The sequence below is a fragment of the Leptidea sinapis genome, chromosome Z (genome assembly GCF_905404315.1).
Source record: "Leptidea sinapis chromosome Z, ilLepSina1.1, whole genome shotgun sequence".
NCBI lineage: Eukaryota > Metazoa > Arthropoda > Insecta > Lepidoptera > Pieridae > Leptidea > Leptidea sinapis.
Genome location: NC_066312.1, coordinates 31,752,845 through 31,772,284, shown reverse-complemented (window position 1 = coordinate 31,772,284; position 19,440 = coordinate 31,752,845). Strand labels below are relative to the sequence as shown.

General features: G+C 36.1%; 1 protein-coding gene across 8 annotated transcripts in view; it reads right to left on the bottom strand.

Moving 5' to 3' along the window:
* Nucleotides 1-270: 270 nt before the first annotated feature.
* LOC126978607 (caskin-2) overlaps nt 271-19,440 on the bottom strand; it is a 348,934-nt gene continuing 329,764 nt past the window's right edge. For 5 of the 8 annotated variants that reach the window (XM_050827572.1, XM_050827567.1, XM_050827571.1 and 2 more), the window contains 8 exons: nt 18,130-18,326; nt 14,990-15,169; nt 9,905-10,117; nt 8,195-8,302; nt 7,019-7,162; nt 4,512-4,637; nt 3,438-4,019; nt 271-2,406 (listed from right to left, as the gene is read on the bottom strand). In XM_050827572.1, coding sequence (XP_050683529.1) covers nt 2,086-2,406; nt 3,438-4,019; nt 4,512-4,637; nt 7,019-7,162; nt 8,195-8,302; nt 9,905-10,117; nt 14,990-15,169; nt 18,130-18,326 — 1,871 coding nt within the window. In that variant the 3' untranslated portion in view covers nt 271-2,085. Of the gene's footprint in view, nt 2,407-3,437; nt 4,020-4,511; nt 4,638-7,018; nt 7,163-8,194; nt 8,303-9,904; nt 10,118-10,273; nt 10,542-14,989; nt 15,170-18,129; nt 18,327-19,440 lie in introns of those variants that run through there. The other 3 variants (XM_050827573.1, XM_050827568.1, XR_007732646.1) reach the window with 3 other exon arrangements.

Genomic DNA, 19,440 nt, shown 5'->3' with positions numbered 1-19,440 from the left:
ATATGCCTAATTTGGGGCAAGATAATTTGGGTAAAAGTGTATCAATATTATTATTATATACTATATTCTAGTATCTATTATAGTTGACATATCCCCATCTTTTTTAAGTTAAACTTTATTTGACAATTGACAATACTCTAGTGTAGTAGTGTGTCGGCCTTTGGTTACCATTTGCAATATTTCCGTTCGTTCTACAAATATATTTATCTTATGTGCGGGGATTTTCTTACTAACTCTATAATTTTAAGGAAGATAAAGAAAACAATACAATAATGTTATAAAATAATATTTATTCAAATAGTTTAATTATACAAATAAAAGACAGCAAACTGTTTATGAATAATAACTAAAAGTTAACTACATGAATGAAAAGCCATCACTCTAAATTAATTTTGACTAGTTAAAAGACCAAAATGTATCAATCCAATTTTATACGCTACTTGAGTCAATACAAGTGATACCTGTTATACATACTTACCTACCACTTAATCAAAATCAAATACCTACATTTGAAAAAGAATATCGATTTCGATACTTGCCTATTTATGATCATTGAAATCAAATGTGTATTAAATTATAAGTTTATAATAATATCTAGTCTCAATATTTATATATGACTCAAATAACGTTACATCCAAATTTAATGATTTTCTATCTAAAGTAATTATTATAAAAGGTCGCATCATTATCTTAAGCGAGTGATGGTAGTTAATGATATACATATAGGTAGGTATACAACATTACTAAATAGGTACGAATGATTAGGTATCAAAGGGCACTGTATATAACACTTGATTCTATTATTTACAATAGAAAGCTATGAAATGAAAGTAGCTACATGGGAAGTGTAGTTTATTAGCTAATATCAATCAAGATAAAGTAAGCCAACTTATTAACGTTTCAACAATTGAATCGTCGCTATTTGAAGTAGATGTTTTTAAAGATATTACATTCACTCTAAGAACTATGTTAAACAACACGCAAATTCTCATATATTATAATAAAATTATTATGTACTTTTAATTATAACTGTGTTTTATGGCAACTGAATATCACGTTTTAGCCATTTATATGTAAGGATAAAGATCATGATATTAGTGTATTTAAAAGTTTCTATTGTGTGTATAATATATAAGTTGTGTATTGTTGAATGAAAAAATATAAAACTTTTATATTATATATGATGAAATCGGAATAGAGCTAACTGTAATACAAACTCACTGGCTTTTCAAAACTGCAGAACCAGACCTGGCGGACTGACAAAATAATGTTTAAACATGAAACCTAAACAATTATTATTCCTTTATCATAATAGAATAAGTAGTAGAATACAGTTACTAACGACGTATGTTTGTACACTTATCGTAAAAACCCTACATTTTTCACACTATTTCTGGAGCTACCATTTTGTATAAATTCTAACTAACACACTACATCATAATTCATTACTCTACAATTTTATTGTACATGAAAAACTAGCTACTGGATATTTTCTATTTAAGATAATTTAAGTAAAGTATTTACAAAAATATCGTGGATCTGACTCTTGATTATCAAATCAATATCGAACAAAGAGCGCAGAACTTGTTAAACGAGGAACTACTTAATATGCTATAAATATGAAATAAAAAGTATACCAAAATTGAAATTTGGTAAACGAAAATCATAAACATGTTTCAGAAAATACGGAAGATATGATTGAAATGTATTTTCAAGAAAATGTATGAAAAATTTGTAATAAACTGTGCATTGCTTGTTGCACCAAATAAGTTACAAATGTGTAAAAATTGTTAATCAATTACATCTAATACGTTTTATGGTTCTAAGTGTTATATTAAATCAACAAAGAATTATGAATATAATCATGCTTTACCTCGATGACTCTCTATTCCTTTACATGTTATTTTGGCGATGCGAATGTTCTGATTCCGTAGTTTGTGTCATAAATAAGATATAGATAATAAATAAAATAGATAAAAATAAGTACCGATTTAACAAAATTTCTTTGGAACAAATTTCCATAACATACACCCTTAATGTGTTTATTTAGTATTCGAGTATAAAATTAAGAAATTGTCATGCCAATTATGTCTCAGCCAGCCCTTGGCGTTTTTCTTCTTCCAGCATTGCATCAAGTTCATCAGTTAAATTTGCTAACATGTTACCGATGTCATTGAGAACGTCAGCTGGTTCAGTACTCTTATTTTCCTGTTTTTCCGGTAATGTGTGAGCAGAACTTGGCTTTACATCTGTTGGATTCCTTGGGGGCAGCGCGGCAAGTCCCATACCAGTTCTCCCATAGTCGACAGTATGTGGTCGGCCTGACATTTGACTACGGTTCTGTTTGATCGTACCCGCATTTTCGTTTGCAAATGGAATGCTATCCGATTCGGTACTAGAACTTGACTGTAAAAAAATTAACAGGTTAGTAAGTGTTTAAAAAATGGAAAGTGTGTATAAGAATTAAATATTGAAAAACTTTTCTCATATACGCAAAGCATTGTAAACTTAATAAATTACGAAATGGGCAGACTGTGAATCTATATATCATTGAGTGTTCATAAGAGGTGCTTGACCTGATTTTTATACCACTAACTAAAATATCATCATCATCATGTAGATGTGCCGCGTATTTAGAAGGTGCGGTTTTCAAAGAAGTTCCTACCACGCACTATCAAACTCTGAAATGAGTTTCGTTGCGCGGTATTTCCATTTCGATACGACATGGGCTTTAAAATAAAGCGCTTACACACACATTTGAAGTCGGAGACACCCGTCTTATTCATGCTTTGTTGCAATAGTGTATTTGCCGCAGTGAATAATCTACACCCTTACACTGACATAATTACCAAGTACGTGCTCCTGGACTATCCCTTATTACAAACACCCACAGGCCTAACATTTTTTGTAATTGTTATGGAATCAGCAATAGATAAATTTTATGTTAAGATGCTTAAACATAATTTACGGTTCCGTTAGCGAAATTTCCTAAAGTTTTCAGTCTGGAAGTACGCATGGACACTTGGCAAGCCAGATTTATTTATGGAAGAAGAGGATAAACGAGCGTACGCGTCACCTGATGTTAAATGATCACCACCGCACATCCTCTAGCAACATCAGAGGAATCACAGGAGCATTACCGATCTTTTAGAAAGGTGAATGCGCTTTTTTAAAGGTACCCATATCGTGTCCTGAAAACACTGCACAAGGAAGCTCATTCCATAGTTTGGTTGTATGTGGAAGAAAGTTCCTTGAAAAGCGCACTGTAGAGGGGAGTGATATCCAAAGAATTATTCGAGAGGATATAATTACTTATTAACTTAACTTTAAGTTTATATCTTAACATTAAAAAACAAAGAATCTTTAGACTAGACCTTCATAATTATTGATTTATATTTTAATTTAATTCAGTTCAATATTAATTAAATAATGTATACCTTAAAACTAGCGTCGGATCCTGTTCGCATCTTATCCTCGTCATATCTTCTCGGAGGTGACGACGGTGCAGGAGGTGGCGGCAGCAGTCCTGTACTGTCCAGTGACACGCTCAATGAGTCCGAACTTGGATAAGCGGGAAGACTCAATGGCAAACTTTTCTCCGGATGAATTTCCACAGTTGTTTGTCCAAATCTTGTGAAGGGGGCGTACTGTGAACTCTGCCTTTTAGGCGGCTCTGGTGGAGGCTTTCGGGCAACGTGTGGACTTGCCCCATAAGCAACACGCTGTAATCTAGCGGAATAGGCTATTTCATCATAAGTATAATCTGGTGATTTATCTCTGTACGCCGGTGTGGCCTGGATCTTCGCAACAGGCCGTGGTCTAACTAAGCCTCTTGGTCTTGGCAATGTTCCGCCACCTTCGTATGAGCTATCGTTTGTTGGAGTAATGTCTCCATCATCATACGAACGTCTCCATTGACCCGCATAATAGAACCCCGCTTCTGGAGAGAATGTAGTATGCGAGGTACGCTCCGAAGGATCTTCCAAGCTTTCCAAAGACTTTCCGCGCGGTTGACGAATCTGTCAATAGAAAATGTTTTAGAGGTAACTCCGGTGGAGATTCTATGAGTAAATATGAAAATGTATATTATTGGTTTCAAATACTCAAACAACATTCGCGCAATTGATCTCCTACAATTTCGCATTAATAAGGACATGCTTATTCAGTTGAATCAAAAATATTTATTAATAAAACAGTAATGTAGGAGTACCTACATTTAAGATATATATAAAATCAGAAGAAAATTAGTGATCAGTGTTAAAAACCTCCATGCTTATATATTTTCTTGTTAAAAATTAATAACATTATAGTAAGTAAAAATTCAATATCATTACAAATACATAATTATAAATTTAATTGTAAGATTAATAACTACTGTGCATGCATGATAGTGCCTATACCTACATTTAAAATCACACAGAACATGGAAACATTGCAATAAAAGGTGCACATAAAAGGCGGGTGCTCTGGGTGCTTCAAACTGGCGAGTTGTGCCAAAGGAATAGTCATACCTGGATGGGGACCAAGTCAGTGCCACATAATGGCGTTCGTAGAGCATCAAAGTTTAGATCGGGGGGTTTATGGTAACTCCTCGCCTGTCTCTCCCAATGCTGGTATTGCTCCCGCGGATATAAATCCTTTTAGGTCCAATGTGCGGTTTGTGTTTGGAAAAAGAAAAGAAAAGAAAACATTCACATGCTGCTTTGGGCTGGTGACATGAGGTGGATGCAGCGACAAGTGATGAGGAGCACAACCCTGCGACTATGTAGACAGATACATGTATATGTCGGAATATAGAAAATAGGGACGCAAATGCCATACTTAATGTGCAAGTACTTTTGAGAGGCGTGCGTTCTGTTCTGATATTCCTCCCGTGGACCCGTGCGCGCGTTGTACCTAATACAACAACTCGGGTGGGATCGTTGGTTAGTGATACGGGTGGCTGTTGAGATATTGGTCGTGAAACGTTCCCTCTGCGAAGTTCTCCTCTGATTGGTAATTTTTTATGACAATAAGAAGACGATACGAGACGTGCAGAACGATCAGTTGATGGTACTTGATATGCCCTGCCCATTACATTTTTGCCGCTCAGGATTCTTGAAAAACCCTAAAAATTCTGAGTGGCATAAGATGTTAAGTCTCATTTTCACAGTAATTTCACTAGCTACGGCGCCCTTCAGACCGAAACACAATAATGCTTACACATTACTGGTTCACGGGAGAAAAAGACGCCGTTGTGCGTACCCATAATCTTGCCAGCACCCTGTGCAAAGAATTCTCCCAGTGGTAATTCCTAAGTGTACCCTTGGGCTTGGGACTTTTTATACTCCGTGGAAACACAGGGCAAGTGATTAACAGGGGCATTTGTTGCCGATTGACGATAACTGTGAGTTGTGACGCACGGGCTATATACGCGGGTAGGCGCGACCTCAGTACTACAACATGACACATGTAGGAATATCAGAACAGATCAGCGGAGCCCTACGCTCTCCAGCCACTGAGTAGCCACGATCAGTGCACACGACACTTGTAAATAATTTTTTTTCTCACTCGCTCGTCGGTAGCATTGCAATTAATTACTTTTTGTTACAAATACAATCGAGTAGAGATAGGAGTGTAAATATGGATATCTCATGAGTTCTGGCTGTCCCTTTGACTTTCTCCGACATATATATATATATATATATATATATATATATATATATATATATATATATTTATGCGAACCAATGACGGAACATCTGCAGACCGGTATCCCATAACAGTAACAAAATCATTTGAATTGTTTCGTTAGCGGAGCGATCCAAGCGCCTATATCTGCCTATATTACTCCGGCACTCAAACCACATGACATATGTCACTGTACATGGAATATCTCCTCTCTTCTGCAGGTACTAAGGCACAGTCGCAGAATTGTAACAGCGATACGATTATGGACGGTTGAATTCTAAAGGTCGAAGCAAAAATCAAATGAAAAATCGTCGCGAAGGGAAAAATCAATTGGAATTTGAAGATATATGTAAAATAATGAATCTATGGACCATTTCCCCGGGTATTTTGCAAAATATTAATGTGCTGTATGGACAGCTAAATAAGTATTTTATAAATCAGCATGTTAAAGAAAGTTGCTAAGCGTAAACGTCAGGTTTGTTAAAATTAAGATTAACTAATAAAAGTTAGTTTGTAAATCTAATAATATAACTAAATTAATAAGGATGTTAAAATAGATCGCGATATGGTTATGAGCAATGAGAAATGAGTGAGATGAACTTAAAATAAAATAAAAAAGTAAATAATTTTGTTAAATTTTAACTAATGCTTTTACAAATCAGATAAGAGTATAGAAAACTATTTTGAGATAGACATTGATTTCTTAAGCCACAAATGTTAAAAACCATTAAATACTGTAATAATAAAATTTTCAGTTTTTTTTGTTGTGTTTCGACCGCGCTTTGAATACAACGCCACGCAATGACAAAGTGTTCAGTGAAAAACTGTCCAAATAACAGCATGTCCAAACGAAAAAAGGATGGAGTGTCGTATTTCAAGTAAGTGCCCCTTTGAATTAATAAAATTGTGTTAACTTGACGTTTTTAATCATTTTGCTAAATAATTACATTTCAATTGCTAAAACGAAATGTTCTTGCCTCGTGTTCGCGTCCGCCTCGCGCGTGACGTAGTGTTACTACTTCTATTACAATACAATAGACTTTGAATATTACTGCAACGAAATAAAGTATTCATTTGAATGAATGTTTTAATGTTATGTGTATAAGTTAATGTATCTGTATATAAAACGCCACTTGATAATTTTTGACGACCTTTTAATAGGCGATTTGGAGTCTAATTGTTTATTGTACGCCAATATGTTCAAACCAAACCATAAACAATGCGTACACACCATTTAAGAATATTTAACATTTGCACTTGTAAGAAATCGGGAGAAATCTATTGCTGGTCCTAAACATGACAACTAATAGACATTGACTGGAGAAACTTTGAGAGTCCAACAACTGACCTGTCCTGGCTGTAGTCTCGTGAAATCCAGAGAACCCTGGCTACTGATGCTTCTCTTGCCAGCTCTAATATCCTTTACTCTTTTGATTGCCAGAAGTATTTTCTTTTGATGGCCCAACCTTACAATGCCCATGTCTTCTAAGTCCTGAAATAAAATAATCATATTATAAAAAAAACGTGTGCGTCTCGGGAAGCCCTACAGAAGTGATAACTTAAACTAATCTAAGTTGAACTATTCAATATTGAAATAAGCTTAGGTTATTACTTAAATTGTATGTATATTGATATGATAATGTAAGGGAATGTTAGTTATTAAATAAAATCTTTTATTGGTTACTAGCTGACCCAGCAAACGTTGTATTACCGATATTAAAATCACGGTACAAAAGTAACTGTTGATCGTAGATGGGTGAAAATTTGAAGTTGTATGTGTTTTTAATGCTGACTCATAATCAAACAAATTTAAAAAAAAATGCCAAAAATATTTAAAAAAAAATTGGCGTGGACCCTTAACATTTAGTGGAATGGAAAATAGATGCTGTCCGATTCTCAGACATGCCCAATATGCACTCAAAATTTCATGAGAATCGGTCAAGCCGTTTCGAAGGAGTTTAACTACAAACACCGCGACATGAGAATTTTATATTTTAGATGAATTAATATATTTTATGCTTAGTTACAATTCTTCAATATGTAAATTAGAACTTTGTATATCTAAATTGTTAGTATCATTATTTTATTTTGACATGAGAAGGAGCCAGAGTGTCGACGTAATATTTATGTAGATTATAAAATTTAATTGGTGACCAAAATTTATGAACAATGCGGGACTCGACCCGAAACTCTCGATTTCCATCCGAGCGCTCTTCCACTGAGCCAACTGTTCGTGTGACTTATGGTTCGTAAATCTTGGTATGTCTCGTTCAACTCTCATAATTGCATATTGAGACTTGAGATGTCGCTCTTACAGATCTAAACAATTTGCTTTTTTTAAAGTTTTTAACCAAAATTTATGAACGATGCGGGACTCCAACCCGCAACAACCGTGGGTTCCGTCCTAACGCTCTTCCACTGAGCCAACCGTTCGAGTGACGTATGATTCGTAAATTTTGGTATGTCTTGTACAACTCTTAACTCAACTTTAATTATAAGTTGAAAAAAAAATTGGTTAACAAACCTCCCAGGCAAGTTGTGTGACGTCATGCACGGTGCGGTATCCCTGGGTAACCAACGCTGGACCGTACTCCTCTAATCTCAGAAGTCTCAGCCATTCCTCTAAGGAGCCCTGAAAACAAACTCATTTTTATCCGAAAGGCTCATTCACTCTCGGTTTTCACAGAAACAGATTATACTCTTTTTGATAAATGTGTTAATTAAAAAAAAACATATTTTAAACGATTAAAACGCGTGTAACACAAACAATCCTCTCTGCTGCTTACTAGAGCTATGACGTCATTGTACACACTCACTGAGCGTGCGAATAAGGCGGGCGTTTAAAGAGTCTGTTAACATTTAATATTTTTCATAATTTTTCATAATTATTTTTATTTCTTATTTTTTTTATAAGGAAAAGCAAATAACTACAACTTACAAAGTAGGTACATAAAGAAATAACATATAAGTCTAAGAAAATTGTAGTCAGATACGCTATCCACATCTTAGTATGAAAAACTTTGAGGTATTCAATGTTAGGTACAAAGAGAAATGTTTATGCAATACTAATTGATACTAAAGAGAAATAAACAATGTTCTTAATATTATAGAGACGTAAACTGTCGAATATTAAATAAAAGAAATGCATAATATTCTTTATTATTATAAGTGATATGATGCAACAGAAATAGGTGGTAGTAGACGATCATTGCACCTAATAGTTCTGTTATCTAATGCTACACTACTTCTACTTACTTTCAACATCAAAAAAACTACCAAACTATTTAAGTTTTGCCTGCAACGACGGCTTGAACTTGGTGGATTACAACAGGCCCCTATCTAAGAGTATTGAAACTTTCATATGAAAAAAAATTCATATCGGTACTTTAGTCTTGGTGACATAATTATGATAACTTTCAATGGTAATAATAATAATAATAATATTGACACACTTTTCACACAAATTATTTTGCCCCAAGTTAAGCATATATAGCCTGTGTTATGGGTTACAAGACAATGATATATTTAATACAGTATACTTACTTAAACATACATAAATTCATATAAACATACATTAAAACATTTACACATCCATGACTCGAAAACAAACATCCATATTCATCATATAAATGCTTGCACGTACCGCAATTCGAACACGGGACCTCTAGCTTAGTAGGTAGGATCACTAGCCACTCGGTACCACGGTAATGGTATAATGTTATATGTATAGATGCGATCACACCTCTTCATCCTCCCGCTTCCCCCACCTTCCCCCTCGTCCATCGCCATGCCTTCCGTAATCGTCTGAGGGTCACCGCGAATGAAGGCCAAATCAAGCCCACTAATTATTGCGCACACGCATTGTGTTATACCGCTTATTTTCTACTTAAACACTTACCCCCTTATTCATATTAGTCTGCTAACTTAAAGCATTGCTAATTCTCACTCTGTCTTCTTCTATTGACCTAAGTCAGAATGAGAAATAACACTCCTAAGCGGCTGTTTAAATTTAGCGGGCCATTATGAATAAGGGGGTTAATTATTAAGAAAATTGAACCACCATTGAGTAACAGTGTAAGTGTAAGAAAAAAGCTTGTATTTAACACTGTTGCATCTACATCGAGCCAGAGAGACTCGACTTTTTTCGACGTGTTTACAGCTGTCGCAGTCAATCTAGACGTATTAATTATCTTTCAAATTAATATTTCTTACAAAAAATATTTTGATAACTCACCGGTATGAAATCAGGTAAATTGTCTGGAACGTTCAAATTTGCAAGTTCTGCCTTCAGTCTCTTGCGGTGGTTCGGTTTCTTGATGCCCACAGCTGTCAAGTCTTCTGGTGTCATTCTGGTGACGGTCGCGAGGTCATAGCCAGCCTCGATAAACAGACGCGCATATTCTTCCATTTGGAGATCAGCAAGCCAGGCGTGGATTATGTCTACGTCCTGGAAATATTATAATCGTGAAATTATTGAAAAAAAATACGGGTTGCACTACGGGTGTGCCGGCAGAAGTGAAAACTTTAACATGAACTAACATATGTTTTTAAGATTTTATCACAGCGGAACTTTAACATTGTAATTATTATGACGGGTACTCACGATATATATTTTATTAATTTAATGCCGATAATTCGATCCAATTGCATGAATCGTGGTCGCGGCGGAACTGCGGAGGCGGCGAGAAACTCTTGACACATTGAGACTTGACACTAATAGTACATCAATCTGTCCACGTGGCGCCTAATTCGTTTTGGTCTTTGATTCCCTAATTCACGACACACACTACTGACGACATCCATACTTTGGGGATTTTTTTGTTGCATTTGTACTGCAGAGTGAGACCACGGGGTTCCATGTTTGCGCTAGTCTAAAACCAAATATCGGCATTAAATTAATAAAATATAAGTATATCGTGAATACCCGTCATAATAATTACAATTAAACATTAACGGTGTGCATTTTTGAATATTTTTGAATGATTAGGGAATAATTTCGCACGAATTGCTTTATTTATCTGTATAAAAGTACTGCATAGCATGTGGTTGAATACAATATTCATTATTTCGCTATCGTACTCACATACGACATAAAAAAATTAACATCTCAGAACTATTACAAAAATTTTACATTAAAAAGTTTATTTCTCAGACAAAATCAACTTTCATCCATAATTTCAACGACTCTTTCACCATCTTCACTACCAGCATCATCATTGCCAATCTCTAAAACTGATACAATAGGTTTATGGTTGCTGAAGTAAGAAACAAAATAATAAGTAAGAAAGAAATACATGTGTAACTATCGCCTTATTGAGAGTCTTCGCTAATGACAAAACTTAAAAACTCAAAATTAAACTGTAAAAATATTTTACGGCTGAGATTCGATCCCTCAACCTTCGGGGTTTTACGGATTCGCAATCACAATGATTCATCTACTAGTCCAATGACCGTATGATCATGAAGTTGAAATAGCCGAACTGTAGTTAATACAATAAATCTTTAATTTTAACTACTTGTTTACGATTTGTGCCACATGTCCTGAGGCGAGTTTAACATTTCATACCCATCCCAAGAAAAGTGCTCAACGTCGCAGAAGTTTACACTTGAAAACAAACGAATAAAAACAAATAATTATATCTAACGATATAATAATAAGACATTTGTCACATGCTTGTTCCTAGATTATTAGTCCATAAGTACGTAAGTTAAGTAATATTTTTTTATATCAGAGGAAACTAGCAGGCAAAAGGCTGTGATGTCCTGTGCTTCCCCGGGGCATAAAAATAATAGGGATATCCCAGGTGTCGTAAAAGGCGACTAAGACCAGTGGGATGCTCCTTTGCACAGGATGATCCGGCATCCTGTGTATGATTTTGTGTACCACAACGGCGCCTTTCTCTGCCGTGAAGCAGTATTATGTAAGCATTATTGAGTTTTGGTCTGAAGTGTACCACATAGCTTGTGAAATTACTGGGCAAATGAGATAAAAACTTCTTATATCGTGAGCTTGTATCACACATTGCCCTGACTGGTGCGCCTCAGCTGAGGATTTGTGGGTTACGCTCTCGCTTAGTCAGATCAGACAGAGAGGTACTTTAAAGTTACACATTTGTACAGTTTATCTCTTTAATATAAACTTTGGTAAAACTCTTTCTCTACAAATAGTCCGTCCGACGAATAAATTTCTTATTGCTGGAGATTTTAATATGCTGAATATTAGAACATACAAGGTGAACATCAATTTGAATTTCTCTCTATGTATTTTGGCAGCTAATAATAGCCCTAAATCTTTTTGGTCATACATTAAACTTATGAAACAATGGAACTCATACCCGTCCATTCGTAAGATGGGCAACCAATCATCCGGAGAAGGTAATGTAATATGTGATATGTTCGCGCCATTTCCAATACAACTTTACAGAACCATCCCAACACTCAATCACATATTATGATCCAGAGTTGTCTGACACAACATGCGACATCGCATGTATTAAAATAACAGAAAAGGATGTCCTTAATCGTCTTAAATCTGTGTACTTAACTAATCAGCTGGCCCTGACAACGTGTCCCCTATTTTAATTTACATGTGTGTTTAAAGTCTCAAGTTATCTGTAACTACGCTGTATAAGCGCTCATTGGAAGAGGCGGTAGTTCCTACTCATTGGAAAACAGCACTTATTACCGCAATCCACAAAAAGGGCCCCAAAGACAAAATAGAAAACTACAGAACTATTTAAGCTGTGCATCTTTGCGAAGATTCTTAAAGACATTGTATGTGACCAATTTTATTACTCGCTTACTTTCTGCGTTGAACAGCGCGTAACAATGAAATCCTAGCCTTTTGCATACTCCCATGGCGAGGTGTAACTATCGTGCAAATAGCTTCATTACAAGATTCTGCAGAAGTTATAACGACTTGGTAAATGAAGTAGATCTAGATATATTTTCTACATCTAGCACCAAATTAAAAATAACCATAACCTCTAAGTTCTTCCAGTGTATATACTTGTAGTTAACATAGTTTTAAAGCGTAAAAAAAAAAAAAAAAAAAAAATAAAATTCCAAATTTCTATATTTGATCATAATAATTGCTTAACATGATATATTATGTGGAAACTTTAAAGTAGCCATCATTAATTTTAATTATTCCATAAGTAACGATTGTAAGCTAGCTGTGAGTATGTCAAATACGACGTGATGAGCGCATTTGTAGTGCCGCTTAGAATTTTTAAACTTTTCTTTTCTAATCCTGAACAGCAGTGCATTGTAATGAGCAGTTAGGTATATCAATTTCCATTAGCTGAACGTCCTGCTCCTATCGTCCATTATTGTCTTAAAATAACGCTCACGTGAGGCAACGTCCATGGACATCCGCAATACCAGAGGTCAGGAGATGCGTCGCAGACCTCTAATAGTAAGAGTATGCTCTAATCTAGAAGGTCCCTTAGTCATGTCGGTTCGGAAAACTGTAGCCGATAATGGATTCCACAAAGTGGCTGTGCGAGGCAAGGAGTTCCTCGCAAAGAAAGCCATGTATAATCTGGGATTGCAAAGCATTACATATTAAATTTTGAGCAAAGAGTATGAAGTATGTAATATGAGTAAACAATACAGTAATGTATACTGGAAATACAATTGATTGCTAAAATGTGACAGTTAATAGCCGCAACAAGCAGCCTTCTGTTATATTTATAAATAAATACTAGTCGTAATAGTATACGACATTAAATTAAATTTTCTGTTTATATTTATTACTATCCTGGTGCTTTATTAAAATGAAAGTCAATATAATCTATATTATTAGAACGGCCTACCATGTACACACATATATACGAATAGGTTAAAGAGACCATCACAACTTCCATAGTTTGGTTATAATAAGTTGAGATACCCGAAGAGTTTATTGTTAGTAAAACTAGATGGCGTGCATTACAACTATATAAAAATAAGAATTCGCATTGAGTAGGCACCAATAGTAAATTGCACAATTTATTAAAATTTATCGTATAGAATAGGCGTATTCGCGTTGGCAGTACATATATTACAATAAATTTTGATACCATTCAGAGAAGATTAGCATGGCACCTGCGCCAAGCGTTCCAAATATTTCTGATATTCCGATAAGAAGGTATCTAACTATATTTATTGATGTGGGTAACGTTAGAAATGTTTTGTTTAATAATTTTTCATCTTAATTTCCAAATGAAAAACGCTCATCTGACCCTTGGGATTGCCGATGGAAATTGGAATATAACCAATGATAGACCTAGCCCTAAATGTCAAAATCGTTAGACAAGAAATTAAAGATCGAACAAAAACATACAGCGAAAAATAGGATATCCAAATATACTTGGACAAAATCTAATAAGACTTAGATAAATTATACGTCTAGATAGAGTCTCTTGCTGTAAGACAACCGAAAAAACAGACAAGGAAAAATACTCTTGTGTGCGTGATCTCAAAATAGAAGTTAGTTCTAAGTTCGACGTTTTCATAGCTGTCATACACCCGGTTTCTGAATTGAGAAAAGTAGCAGTTCTCAAATGGTTCTCAACTAAGTATTCTCAAATCGAAGCTTAAGCTCAAAGCTTACTCACGATATGTCACCTAATTAGGAGTTAAGCGTAGTTTGACAACTGTCAAAAGTATTCAGAAACGCAAAATATGAGATAATACATACTTAAGTATAGATTGAGAACGATTTAAGAACGATCTTAATTTGCCATGCTCAAAGTATACTTAACTCGATTCAGAAACAGAAATGAAATTGATTTTAGGTTGAGCAATACTTAAGTCGTACTTAATGCAAAATTCTCAATTCAGAAACCGGCTGATAGTCTATTTAGACGAATAAATGATGTAAAAAATGAGACACCCAACTTTGCCTCGGAGACTAAACAGAATCATCCCACAAGATTTACTAATGTAGCTTATTTATTGAGAAAACGCACCGTAGAACAAAGAGGATGTAAATATTACGTAATAGAGGGCGGGACTGGCTAAGTAAAAATTTAAATTTAGTTTAGTATGAAACGTGCAGTAATTATGGCGTCGAAGTATAATCCGGCTAAGTTTGACAGCGAACAGTTTTAGTGTAGTTTATTTTTTACAAGGTTATAGCCGTCATCTGTCAATCTATCAATAACTGAACGGTTCATACAATCGCTATTTTCTTAGAGAGTTTCGCTACGCTGCCGTACAAGACTGACTTGCACGAAACATTTGCTGAATATTGTCGAGAAGACAGATGGCAAGAAGAAGAAAAGTACGAAAAAAAAAACAGTATCTGTAATATCTTCATAGGGAATAAATTTACCGGTACTCCTTGTGCTATCATCGCTCGAACTCTATCAACCGTGTCTCCGCAGTGGCACGAGGCGTGATGATGGTGGGGCATCCGTCCCGAAGCTCGCCCGCTGTCCAGCGACGCTGACGAGTGACGGGAGCCGGAGCCGGCTGAACCTGAAGATGAACCAGGACTGTCGCGGCCAGGACTCTGGAATAGATGAATGTTCTATTATAACATTTGTTAAATACCAAGGTGCTATCGACAAAATTGAATTGTCATTCGCATTGAACATACATTTCCTTTTTTATGGCGTTATAGGGCGAGACGAGCAGGACGTTAAGCTGATGGTAATTGATACGCCCTGCCCATTACAATGCTCAGGATTATTGAAAAATCTAAAAATTTCGAAAGGCACTACAATTGTGTTCGTCACCTTGAGACATAAGATGATATGTCTCATTTGCCCAGCAGGGCGCCCTTCAGGCAGAAACAATAATGGTCCGTTTTGGTACCCATAATCTAGCCGGCATCCTGTGCAAAGGAGCCTCCCACTGGATAGGCCTCCACTTGTACGTCACTATAATCATTTTATTAAACACTGTCAGTCCACCAATTCTAATCCAAACATTTCCGTGCAAATGTAAACCTGTTTTATGATTTTAAAAGAATTATCAGCAAAGTGTGCTATGAATCAATTTTGTCGATGGTACATAATATAATTACGATTACGACAAATATTATAACATATCTACGATTTAGGGAGCTCCAAGATTCAAGCATACTATCACATCGAAGGCCGGCATCGCATCCATATGGCACTTTCCATTTTATTATGGAATAGGAGGAAGAACGAGCATATCTGTTACTTGATTGGGGGTGATAGGATGTACTCCCATTATCATTATCGCTCTTTTAGAAAAGTTTTTTGAAGGTACCCATGTCGTAGCGTCCTGGAAACACTGCACAAGGAAGCTCATTTCACATGTATGTGAAAGATAGTTCCTTGAAAACGGTAGTGTACAGGAACGCCACACATCTAGATGGTAGGGATGATATCCTAATTCCATTAGGTCATCAGGTCCTAAGAGTTCCTTGTACATTTTCTCTAGTATAAAAAATAAATATAATATTTCAAAAAACGTTAGTAAGATAACTTACTGCAAGAAATTTATTTTCTATTGTATCTATATCGATAAATCTACCATCGTTTCGGCCCCAATCGTAATTCTCGCTTTGCTCGGGCGGGAGATTTACGCTAGTCTACCAGCCGCGAGTCCATGGCTATCCAGCCCCCTGCTAGATATAGAACGAGCCCAAGCGACCTGGAAGTAGGGGTATAACCACACACATAGATAGAGAGTTAGATCAGAATTCTTCAGGGCATAGATATCCCCAGAACAGTCTGGTGCAGAAACCAACGGGGAACCGCTATCTTTTCCGAACTGTCACGCAAGTTATCACACAGGAAGAAAACTTGACAGCTATTTTGACAGAATAAATATAAATCTAGTCTATTCTGAGAATACTTACGTGTTTGTGGGTATATTTTGTCTACTACTTTGAACGGGGTATATCAATTTGGTTGGGATAACTGGATGACGCCAAAATAAAAATGTATTCTTTATTTAAGTAGAACGGATGGTCGTTAATATTCCCAATTCACACGTTGACATAAAATGAATAACAGATCACCAAGCCCAATGGTTGGCACATCTCTGGTACCCATCCAATAGAAGACCCATCTGATGGTAAACGGCATTATATGTCCATAACGGTGATAACATTATCTTTCCATTGTTGTCACTGTCCATAAGTGACAGTCTTGAATCGTCACTAAACGAACGACAAGAAAAGACCTCTGAGATGTCTCACATACCTAATAATAGCTTCTTTCTATCTAGTCGTTTACTCATGATTGAGGATTGTGGTCATTAACAAGTAGTACACGTTTGGAGGCAACTATTTGTTTCCATCGGCTTCTGTCCATTGTGGCCCTGACGACGGTGCTAAACCTTGAGCACCTGGGGGTCTACCATGAACTCTTATTGTGATTCACTTGACAACCTAAAATAAACTGCTTTGCTATTTCGTACCACGACGTGATTAGAGCTATCTAATGTAGGTTGACGTCAAATCAACTGAATAAATCGCAATAATTGAATGTCAAAAATGATGTCAATGGAATCGCAAACTGATTTAGTTCGTTCATTCATTCGTACCATGAGGTAATATTACAACCTAAACTGGATAGCTTATGTGTCAAAGTGAGAGATTCGAAAAAAGTTGCTACTTCCTTTAGAGGAAAGTGAATCGTGTTGTTAATAACTTTTAAAAAATAGTGAAAACATACAGAAAAGGAAAATTTTATTAATGAAAGATGAGATGAGAATACTTAATTGGGCTTTTTTGTATAACAAAATACTGAAAATAAATACCGAAAATGAAAATACTAAAGACGAAGCAGTAAGGATTCGGGCAAAAAATGTACTCTGTGGTCCTGTCAAATCAAACACCAATGGAGGTGCGTTCATAACTCGTTATTTTTACGAAACCACCTAAGCAAACATTTAATTTGTAATTCAAAGAACTATATTTATTTATATTACTATTATTTAATAAATACAAAAAGGGATTAATGGTTTATAATTTGTATTTTTAGTATTTTCTACGCAAAAAAACCACAAAATCATATCATTTTAGGTTTCGAAACGCATCGCATATGGTTCGAGTAAGAGAAACAAACTTATGCAACGACTGTCTACAGTCTACACAACATGACGCTCTAGCGTCATCTCTTTCTCACACCGCGGACCACAGATAAATTTATTTCGTTCATTCTTCTTAAGCGATTCAAACGCCATTCAGTAAAAGGCACGTCATGGTACGAATTTTAGCGATTCGGTTTAGTTACCTAAACTGAACTGCATCGGAATCGCATCGCTTATTAAAAGTTGATGGTAGGCCCCCTGCAGTCTTTTACTAAGTCGGTCCATCTGTTAAGAGATCGGCCTCAGGCTTGCTTGCCATTTGTGTTAACAACTACAATTGATTTATCCAGACTCCCATTACCACTTCGAAATAATTCGTTGGTGGCATATCGTGGACAGACGGGTTTTTATCTTGAGCTGTGAGCAATAGCTTCTAAGTTCCGTAATATTTTATAATACCTGTGTCATATCGATGCCCTGATCGTCGCTCAGCGCTAGCTGGTGGTGGTAGTAGACAGCAGCCTTGTGGGTGAGCGGTTGCGAGGGAGGGGGGAAGGTGAAAGTACCCCCACTAGCTGGACTCTTGCCAAGGCTGCCGCTGGCACCAGACACTCCCGACACCCCGGACACTGTGCTGCCGTAATCGGAATGATCATCTGGAAAGTTGTTTGAAAAGTATTCGTTACTGTACAAGATGTGCTGTGCTTCCCGAAACATAAAAAGAATAGGGAAGTCCCAGGCCCAAGGGTGTCCTTAAAGGCGACTAAGGACATTCACCAGTGGGAGGCTCGGCTAGGTTATGTGTACCATAACGGCACCTATTTCTGCCGTGATGCAGTAATGAGTGCAGGGCGTATCAATTATAACTAATACAATAAACATCTACCACAGGGTTGTGTTCCACAGCTGACAGCAGTAGTCAAATTCAAATACAAACATTTTTATCCAAACTAGGATTTGAACACAAATAAAACTTGAAAAACAAAACTTTATGAACGATGCGGGATTCAAACCCACGACCTCCGGCGTTCCGTGCTGGTGCTCTAACCAACTGAGCTAACCATTCGAGTACCACCTCGTTATAAAATTCTGTTTGCTTTGTTCAACTCTCAGGTTGTGGCTTCATCTACAGAATCTACTTTACAGTTACCTATAACCTGCTCAACCCCAATATTTGCATATTAGGAAAATGACTTAAGATGTCGCTCTTGTAAATCTCAACAATATGTTATGTTTTTAAAGTGATAACCCTCACTTCTAGGATTAATACACAAATAAAATTTCGGCAAAAACGGCACGGAACGCCGGACGTCGTGGGTTCGAATCCCGAATCGTTCATAAACTTTTGTTTTTCAAATTTTATTTGTGTGTTAATCCTAGAAGTGAGGGTTATCACTTTAAAAACATAACATATTGTTTAGGATTTGAACGTCAAAAATACCTGTCGCGGGTTTATCTCTGAATTTTGGGATTTCACTAAACCTGACTGGTGCTGTTCACTAATGGGATTCTTATCACATACCATTGAATGTTTTCCTGGTCTCGACACTTCTTTTCATGATGAAAATAAAATAGCTACCATACTTATGTCAAATACATTAAGCCTGTATGACGACGCACAGTGTGCCATAAAATCTTCTCATTAATAATGAACTTTTTATTTCATTTATTCGAAATTTCGTTATTTCTTTAAATATGTCCCGAATGTGAGGACTATTAATTATAGAACTGTCACATAATTCTGGTAGAAGATGACAGGGGCTACTTTAA